The following is a 9,652-nucleotide window of genomic DNA, read 5'->3' on the forward strand; positions in this document are numbered from 1 at the left end:
ACGCCAGTCGATGAGGACAAGGCCAAGGTCCTTGAAGGTCCAGGGACGAGCGTGGTAGACACGTTTGAGGTCGTGGTAGTGAATGACAGCATCTTGTCCCTTGAGAACCTCGGGAGTAGCGGGCAGGAACTTGAAGATGCCAGTCTTGGGTCGAGACTGACCAGGTGCAAGAGGACGATCAGGAAGCCACCAGAGCAGAACGAAGCTCAGAACGACACCAACGAGGCCGTAAACCATAAACATCCATCGGAAGCCCACAATTCCTCTCTCACCATCCATGAGCTGAAAGCCGGCAGAAACAAGACCAACAACAGCAGCAGAGACTTGAGATGCGGTGAAGTAGTAACCAATTCGCTGCCCGGTGCGCGATGGAGGATAGAAGAGGGTGAGGTAGAATGCCATGCCAGGCCACATACCAGCAATGACGACTCCAAGCAGGAAGCGCAAAAGCTTGACGCTCCAGGGGTCATTGGCGGCAGCAAAGCAAGTGCCAATAACACTGGTCGCAAAGACAATGCGGGCCATCCAAAGACGAGGGCTGAGTTTGCTCATGACAAGGTTGGAGGGGCAATCGAAAAGCACGTAGGCTACGTAAAAGAGAGCCAGAGCAGTGGAAACGTCCTTTGGAGTCATTCCGAGAACAGTCATGAGGTCATGACCCTTGTCCTTGTTCATGGTTTGGGCGATTCCAATGTTTGACCTGATGGCTGAGCAGAGAAAGTAAAGGACCCAGAAAGCAGGAATGATACGACGATCAATCTTTCTGGAAGTTGAATTGGTTAGTTATATGTTGATGTTTTAGTTGGGTAAACGAACCTGTAGATACGCTCAACCGTCTCAACATCATAATCACCCTCTCGGGCATTTCCCTCTTCCTGATTCTCAAGCCCGGTGGAAGCAAAGTGAGGCTTGGACGCATGATCATCATGCTGGCCACCGCTGGCGAGCGAGCTATGAGCTGACTCTGCCATGATAGCAATGGACGAGTGTACGTGCTGTATAAGTTGATATAAACAGCAGCGGAACCAATGGTTGGAATAGGAAGAGAGGCAATGCCAGTCGAGAGGGTTTAACGACTATGATACTAATAAATAAATAAGAATGAAGAACAAAAGTATCTGTTGAGGGGAAAGAGAAAAGAAAAAGAGGGTGGAGGGGATTTATCAATGAGTAAAAAGGATTGGCTGTGAGCCGATCCAGGCCGCTAGAACCGAAACAAGCATTGGTCCGTTCCTCACTGTTTTTTGGGGGGAGGAACGAAGTAGCTCTTGCATGTTGGGGAAGCTCCAAGTTGCTAGCTTGAGTTTAATAATGGAGACTAAATGCGGCTACTTTTGAGAGGGTTCTCTGCACAAGACATAAGCTGTTTTATATTGGCCAATAAATAAGCAAATAACATGTAGGAAACCAAGACTTGATACTCTATCAATTGATTAGTGCAATTGACCATCCAAGGATCTCAATGGATGCTAGAGTACCTACATCGAAACTGCGACTAAGATCGACGAACCATAGATCTAACATCGCAGGTTACATTAAAGCGGCATGGCAACTACCGATACGGCCTCGGTATTACCGGCCGTGAAACCGGAGACCCTGGACCGAGAATAAGAGCTTGTTCTCAACTCTGCCGGGACCAACCGCCGGCATTCGGAAACAAGGAATGACTACTATCTCTACTAGAAGTGCCAATTTAACCAAGACCCCAACATAACACAGCCAAGACACGCTCGGTGCAGCGTTCGGTGTTTGCTCGGCCTCTATACTGTAGCCAGAATAGACTAAAGGCTAGGCGATAATTCAACACGGACATCACTTCACGTATTGAGAACTAAGTATGTAGTTATATGGCTGTCATTGCAAAATCGCCAGAGAGTCTCCCTATCTCGCAATGCATGCTGATGAAAAAAAGTCCCGTTATTTTTATTTTTCCCCGCAAAATTTCAACTATCCGTCTAAACGCCAAATCAAGTCTTTACCAGAAACGATGGTCTGGAAATTGTTCTTAGATCGAGTTGAACAAGATTACTCCAACTCAATGGTGCCAGGAGGCTTGGAGGTAGTGTCATAGACGACTCTTGCGATGCCGTCAACCTCGTTCACGATCCTCCTGCTGATAGCCTTCATGAGGCTCCATGTGAACTCGTAGGGCTCGGCGCTCATCATGTCCAAGCTGGTCACGGCACGCAGAATGCAGATGTAGCCGTAGACTCGGGCATCGCCCTGGACACCAACCGCTGCAAAAAAAGGTCAGATATTGTTACAGATTCATAGAGTGGGAAAACGGGCTTACCTCGGCTGGAGTCAAGAGCAGCGTAGGCTTGGGTGACCTCGTCGTAGATTCCGGCCTCACGGATCATGGAGATGAAGATGTGATCGGCCTTGCGAACAATCTCAACTCGCTCAGGGGTGACCTCGCCGATAATTCGGATACCCAGACCAGGGCCAGGGAAGGGGTGTCGGCCAATGAGCTCCTCGTGGATACCCAGTTGACGTCCGAATGCTCGCACTTCGTCCTTGAAACTGTTATTTGTTAGTAGCCGCAACAATCAATCACCTTCTTGTGAGATCCATTTCTGGGATCAGTAACATACAGTTCTCGGAGAGGCTCAAGGAGCTTCAATTGGGCCTCCTGTTATTTATTAGTATATTCCAACATATCATCTAATAGTAAATGCAACTTACGCCATTTTGCATGCGAGCGGGAAGTCCTCCAGCGTTGTGGTGAGCTACGCAGAAATTAGTTACATATAGCAAGGAGTAGACAACACAAAGACTCACACTTGATGGTGGAGCTGGCGGCTCCCTTGAAACTCAAGCTTTCCACGATATCGGCTAAACGGTGTCAGCGAATGTCCGGTTCCTAACGAGCAAATGAACAACCCACCATAGAGTGTTCCCTGAAGGAACCACTCGACCTTGCCAGCACGGTCTGTGTTCTCAGCCTCCTTCTCGATGCTAAATACAGAGTCAGATCAAATCTCCTACGGTTAGAACAAGAGCGGTTGCGGGCTTACCGGAGCGCCTCAATCTCAAAGAGATCAATGACTGTTATATAAGGTTAGTGTATAGCCTAGCTAGCTTCCAAGGGTCGTCTTACAGGTTCCTCCAATGATCTTTCGCTTGGCCTCAGGCTCAGTGACACCAGCAAGACGGCCAAGGAAGAGCTCGGATCCGTCGACAACAGTGAGGTTAATGCCCAGGTGCTTGTCAAGGGTTTCCTTGACCTGCTCGCACTCGTTCAAGCGCATGAGACCCTGGTCAACCAAGATAGCTACCCAATGTTAGCACAATCACTATACAGCTTGTCAACAGCATTCACTCACCATGGAATCGGTCTCCGATAGCCTCCTTCATGAGCTTAGCAGCAACGGTGCTGTCCACTCCGCCACTGACGGCGCCAATCTGCAACTAGTAAGCAAGCTGACAGGGGTTGCTGGACAAGATTGAAACACATACAACTTGGGCCTTATCGCCAACGAGCTCCCGAATGCGCTTGATTTCACGGGCTGAGAAGTCGTCCATCTTCCAGTCAGGTCGGGCTCCGCAGATCTTGGTGGCGAAGTTGGCGATGATGTCAGTTCCCTTCTCGGTGTGAGAGATCTCGGGGTGAAATTGGATGCCTATTAGTAGCTTGTTAGTGGGCTCTGATGTGAGCTACAGAAAGGTTAACATACCGAAAATAGGCTGAGTCTCGTGGGCGATACCAGCAAACTCGCTGTTCTTGGTGGTAGCAATGGTCTGGAAGCCATCGGGCAGCTGGACGACCTTGTCGAAATGGCTCATGACGACTAGATTTTGGTCAGATATATATCGGGGCATAAACACCATCTACGCAACATACCGATCAAAGAGTCTCCCAATCCCTCGAAAAGTCGATCACCATGGGTGCCAATCTTGTGGATGGCCATCTGGGTCTCACCGTACTCACGGTTGACTCCTCGAGCCACACTTTTGGGGTTTGCCCTCCAAGCTAGGATAGTTAGTTAATGATGGTTTTGATACATTCACAAGGAATAATACCAATCAATTGGTTGCCATAACAGACTCCCCTTTACCATGTTACTGGCGTTTAGGGATGCTTTTGGCTTACAACTTACAAAACAGGAACACCGAGCTCAAACACCAGGGGGACCACACCGGGGGCATCATCCGCGTAGACACTTGAAGGACCTCCGCTGAGAATGACACCAACTGGCTTCCAGCCCAGATCCTTAATCTTTTGGGTGCAGGGAAGCATCTCAGAGTAGACACCCAGAGATCGTAGTCGTCTCAAGATGAGCTTTTGGGCTTGTTAGTTTTTAAGGAGTGTATAGAGTCATCTCTGGAGTGAACGAACATGACTAGTTTGAGATCCCATGTCCAGGACAAGGACAGTCTACGGCAGCAATGGTCAGCTATGATGAAGATACTACATGGAGGCACGGCATGGCTCTTACGTCGTAGGTGGCATGCGGCGGGGCCGCGGTTTCAAAGGCGTCGCTCATGATGATGGATTTGTTTCTTGGGATGATGGTGAAACTGGTTGATGAACACAACAAAACAAGAACGAGCTCAGCGCAAACCGAGCGAGAGCCATGAGTATTAAAAAAAATCTGTTTCTACCCAACCTTTAGTGGCTGACTCATCTAGGTGCACATGAATCTACTGGCTCTTGCCCCACTAATGTTAGGGTAGGTACGCCTGTCACTTCTTATCAACAAACTCAAAAAGGTCACAGTACACGAGTCATTCCGATTGCAGTCATCTACTACAGTAATTCAATTGGGAGATATTGCATATGATTTGCTGGTTATCAGTGGAATATCCAATTTATGTTGTGTGAAACCATGTTCTTTCATCACTGCCTCTACCCGAGGTCTTATGATAACGACTAAGAATAAATGAACCGACATCATGATGGCGGGGTAATAAAATAAAAATTCCAAAGTGGGCTGCCGATAGCGGATGTCCCTAATTCAAGCGCTGTAGATGCTCTCATAGGCCTAAAGAATTAAAACGTATCCATGGCCCCATTTCACTCTTCATCTGACATCACAACAATCACCAGAGAGTGGTAGTATATGCATGTACGCAATATTCCAATTGGTAGCTTCACTTAATGCACCTCATCCCTTGAATGCCTTTTCCAACTCTGCGATATCAAACTTCTTCATCTTCATCATAGCCGCAGTCAACCTCCCCACACCCGCCTTGTCCCCCGAACACATCATTTCCTTAAACGCAGCGGGCACAATCTGCCAAGAAATACCATACTTGTCCGCCAACCATCCACTCTGTTGTCGGGAAGCATCGCCATTCTTGCTGAGCTTCTCCCAGTAATAGTCGACTTCGGCCTGATCCTTGCAGTTGACCACCATGGAAATGGCCTCGTTGAACTGCCAGGGGACTGCTCCGCCGTTGAGGGCGACAAAAGTGCGACCTTGAAGCTCAAACTCGACGGCCATGACTCTTTCAGTCTCTTGACCGGGTAGGGTGTTGCGTTGAGTAGTGTTGACTTTGGAGTAGGGAGCGAAGGTTGTGACATAGTAGTTTGCTGCCTCTTCAGCTTGGTCCTGGAACCAGAGGCAAGTGGTGATTCTTTCAAAAGGCATGATTTATGTTGGAATAATTGAAGTAATATGTGGTGGGCTGTCGGTTAAAGGCGTAGAAAGCGATGATGATTGAGAAACGACAAAAGAGAACATCGTGCCCATTTATACTTGTATCGTGTTGCAAAATGCACGTTCCTCTTGGCTTACAGCAGTTTCATTGTTTTCAATTCGTGGCGTCTCATTTGAGTGATGGTCAACACTAGCAAACAACCTGGTGAAACTAACTATTCACATGACATGGCAGTATAATGGTAGAGGGTCGTGAGTACAATGGAAGTGCTGCAAGCCACTCCGCTAAGAGGCGTTGTTTGCTATGCAACCGCGCGAACGGTCACAACCAAGGACCCGGCATCTAGGTAGAAAGAAAGACTAATATTGGATGAGGATAAAGCTGGACTAAAGGCAGCCCTTTGGCCAGGCAAATTTAGCGGTCAGCCTGCCTGACCAGTTGCCCAGAATCGATGGTGTTTGTATTGTACCTTTGGTTCATCAAAAAAACAGCCAATTCCAAGATCAATCAATTAAACCCAAGTTTCTCCAACATCATCAACAGGCCAATAACATGTCACGTATTTCATGTGGCTCATCTTGCTCAAGATCTGCATTAGCTGCATTAGGCTTGGTAGGCTCTTGTCGTCTTCCTTGTCCTTGTCCCAGGTTTAGGTGGTATCGTTGCAGTAACAGAGTGAAGAGCTCGAGGTTCAATACCTCATATTTCTGGTGTAAAATGCACAAATGCCTGAGAAACGAGAGACGAGCAACCAGTCCACGCGCTTGCTTCCCGCTTCCTTTGCCTATTCCCCCAAAATAACAAAGCGCACTCCAAATCTCCAAATTCTAACTTTGCTCCCCCTTCTCCTTCTTCTTTCCTGTCCATCTTTCTCACCTCTTCCATCAATCCCGTCTGCTTCATCCTATCTTTCATCGCCATTCCAATTGCCTCCCGAAATACCATCTGCATTTCAATTGCCACTACGATTGAGTCGTTGTCACCACTCAACTATTCCCGTCTAAGCGATCTCCCCGGTCTTTACGGTCTCGCCAATGTCATTCTTCGAGTTATCGTCGTCACCACCATCGTCATCCGCTTGTGCCACGATCTTGCGGATGCTTTGATGCATACGCATACGCAAAACCCGCGATACGCTGATAGTTGCAGCTATCTCGCAGGCTAGCATCGGTCTGTATCAATTGCTTCTTCCTCGAGCCCTGTCTTGTTGCGCTGGAGGCCCAGTGGCCTCGAGTGACACTGTCTGTGGTCAGGCCGTCTATTCCACTTCCAGTGTTGCCACCTGAGAATTAAGGTTGTGAGGCCTCACAACCAAAGGACCGACCTGACACAATGAGTCAGGCAGTGGGAATCACATCTGGGCGAGGCCTACCAGTCATCTCGTGCTTTGCCTGATTTAGAATTTGGCATCAGTCAACTTGTTCAACTCGCGCAATAAGCATTATTGGGAAACAGGTTTATCGCTGAAAGTGTCGACAGGCCTGATGAAATACAGCCTACAGATTCCTGTGTTGTCGAAGCGGGTTTAGACAACTCAGTATCAAGGTCACTTGTCACCGACAAGAACCTATCAGGTAACCAGGTGTGCCTGAAAAGCAAAGTTGCTAAAAGCCGAAACCGTGAATAACATCACGAGACCCTGTCAGAATGTATCCAGGGACTTGGCTCGCACAACCTTGTACCTAAAAATGCGATATCTTCGAGCGAAGATTCCAAAAAGCAACAAGCATGACTGTTACACCATCCAGCACATCCATGCAAAAAATGTACTTCTATATTGTTAATACAGTACATTTCCTCGTCGCAGCCTTGTCATTCCCCACGCCTCCATAATGCGCCGCCACTAAGATGCACAGCGCGTGAGTCACGATTCCGAATCCCAAGCCCAAGGACTATGCTTATTATGGGACCTGCCCTATCGAGTCACCCCCCGTCGTTGGTTCTCTTCTGCCTGGAAGACAATCAAATACTAATAAAGCCGCCCTCGCATTGACGCTGTTTTGACAATACAACCCGGAACAATCGGCGCCACAATTCGACTCGTTGCTTTTTGCTGAGACATAACAAACTACGCCACACATACGCGATGTCACGTGCTACACTTGACTAATCCAATCTTCGACCGGTTTCTCCACCCCATTTTCAAGGTCCCCGTAGCCTCCCGCTTTTTTTACACCAGAATTTTCAGGCCAACTCCAAGCTTCATTAATCATAACCGAACCGATCAACCATCCATCGGCATATTGGCATACCACTCTATACCGACGTCAACCTCTCAACTTTGACTGATATACCCTCTATAACTCGCCACCACCACCCGCTACTGCCGACAACGATTAAACTCAGTCATACAGCAATTAAAGCCTCTTCCGACCACGATTCCTCCATCACCCCCGAACAGTCGCAAACCATATACACATTCACAGGCGCCATGAGTGTCGCATTCGAGCCTCGGAACTTCATACACGATGGGGGATACCCTCCCATCGGTGACGACCACGACCATGATCACACCGCCGACCAACGATTTACCGATAATGATGTCGCCGAGCAGCTCAGCCAATACACAACTGAGGCGTCCATGCTCCCAGATCCCACAGGTGTTCTTGGAGACGACCGAGGGATGATGCAAGATGATACTTCTGTTGTGCACGATGCGACTCGACTCGACTTGGGGCACCCCGCATTCCCCTCGCCCATCGACGCTGCTATGCCAGCACCACAAATCGACGGTATTCCTGACGACAAAGACCTTTCGCCCAGCATCGACTCGCCACCTCCCCCTCGGGTAAGGCCCATCGCCAAGCCAGAGAGAGAGGCTGTAAAGGGCGTAGATGGCAAGTTCCACTGCACGCAAGAAGATTGCCAAGAGGAGATTCGAGTATTTTCGCGAAAGTGCGAATGGAAGTAAGTTCTACCCAATGCCTAAATTTGAGAGCCATGCTAACTGTTTTGCAGCAAGCACATGGACAAGCACGAACGACCCTATCGATGCCCTGCCGTAGGATGCGAGAACCTCCCCGGTTTTACCTATTCAGGTGGTCTACTTCGACACGAGCGCGAGGTTCACAACAAACACGGAGGTCCCAAGAAGACAGTCAACTGTCCTCATTTGAATTGCAAGCGACATACAGGGAAGGGGTTCTCAAGATTGGAGAACTTGAACGAGCATCTTCGCCGTGTTCACACAAACCCTGACGGAGCTGGAAACACTCCTCCCCCCGATATGGTCTTGTCCGATGAGAACGACAGCGAGCAGACAGGTGTGAAGCGCAAGCGTCGTGCGAGCGATACGGCCAACGCGGAGATAATCGAACTCAAAGAGGAGGTCAAGCGGCTGCGGGAGGAGAACGAAAAGCTCACGGCTGACGTGGCGCAGCAGTCGCAGCACTCTTTGGCCATGATGGCCCAGATTGCTGAGTTGCAGGACGCTCTGCGAAATGGCGTTTCGCATCATGCTCTGGGAGCTCCCACAGCGCAGATGATTTAGTAACGATCTCCGAACTTTGAGAGCAACAAGATTCGTCCGCGAGGGAACAACCATACCTCAACGGAACCAACAGCCGTTTCATCGAAGCTGGTAGACTTATTTCCTGCTATGGAGTTTCTACCAGCCCTCTTTTACCATCATATCCAAATCATACACATACACTCCACTCGGCGTTTGGTTTTACACGGGGTTCATTGACTCGAGGATGAATGTATTGTCCTGGAAGTCTCTTCCTCCCCTTTTTCTTACAAACATACTTTTACCACTCAAATTTGTTTTTTTCTTTTTTTTTCTTTTTTTTTCTTTTTCGTTTTTGGCACGGCGTTTATTCCAAGGTACTGGAAGAGATGATATCCCCCTCCTATTTCGATACACGCAAAATGCAACTGCACACGCACAAACAAACCAACCCGACATGATCAACGAAACAAAGAAGGAAAGGGAAAAAAAATTGGCAGATGGATGGATAGATCTCCAGTGGCGGGGAGGAGCTAGGAAACGGGATAGCTAGTTTATACCAGGATGGCATACATGAGAAATGAAATAGTCTCGGTGGTG

General features: G+C 48.6%; 4 protein-coding genes across 4 annotated transcripts; 2 read left to right on the forward strand and 2 right to left on the reverse strand.

The window, feature by feature from the left end:
• Window positions 1-10: 10 nt before the first annotated feature.
• FGSG_13748 (uncharacterized protein) lies at window positions 11-699 on the forward strand (the record flags this gene model as incomplete). Its single annotated transcript, XM_011321024.1, has 2 exons — window positions 11-54; window positions 183-699. The coding sequence occupies 2 exons, from the start codon at window positions 11-13 to the stop codon at window positions 697-699; spliced, it is 561 nt and encodes a 186-aa protein (XP_011319326.1).
• A 1,201-nt stretch (window positions 700-1,900) lies between these two features.
• On the reverse strand, window positions 1,901-4,487 carry FGSG_10358 (GMP synthase; the record flags this gene model as incomplete). Its single annotated transcript, XM_011321025.1, has 15 exons — window positions 1,901-2,237; window positions 2,294-2,523; window positions 2,595-2,632; window positions 2,686-2,729; window positions 2,782-2,835; window positions 2,888-2,958; window positions 3,018-3,048; window positions 3,101-3,274; window positions 3,327-3,405; window positions 3,460-3,623; window positions 3,678-3,791; window positions 3,845-3,966; window positions 4,101-4,282; window positions 4,340-4,378; window positions 4,440-4,487. 15 exons carry the CDS (start codon window positions 4,485-4,487, stop codon window positions 2,026-2,028), a joined length of 1,602 nt encoding a protein of 533 aa, XP_011319327.1. The 3' UTR covers window positions 1,901-2,025.
• A 621-nt stretch (window positions 4,488-5,108) lies between these two features.
• FGSG_10359 (uncharacterized protein) lies at window positions 5,109-5,594 on the reverse strand (the record flags this gene model as incomplete). Its single annotated transcript, XM_011321026.1, has 1 exon — window positions 5,109-5,594. The coding sequence occupies one exon, from the start codon at window positions 5,592-5,594 to the stop codon at window positions 5,109-5,111; it is 486 nt and encodes a 161-aa protein (XP_011319328.1).
• Window positions 5,595-8,035: 2,441 nt separating this feature from the next.
• Window positions 8,036-9,094, forward strand: FGSG_10360 (uncharacterized protein; the record flags this gene model as incomplete). Its single annotated transcript, XM_011321027.1, has 2 exons — window positions 8,036-8,511; window positions 8,563-9,094. 2 exons carry the CDS (start codon window positions 8,036-8,038, stop codon window positions 9,092-9,094), a joined length of 1,008 nt encoding a protein of 335 aa, XP_011319329.1.
• Window positions 9,095-9,652: the final 558 nt, after the last annotated feature.

The sequence above is a fragment of the Fusarium graminearum genome, chromosome 1 (assembly GCF_000240135.3).
Source record: "Fusarium graminearum PH-1 chromosome 1, whole genome shotgun sequence".
Classification (NCBI taxonomy): domain Eukaryota; kingdom Fungi; phylum Ascomycota; class Sordariomycetes; order Hypocreales; family Nectriaceae; genus Fusarium; species Fusarium graminearum.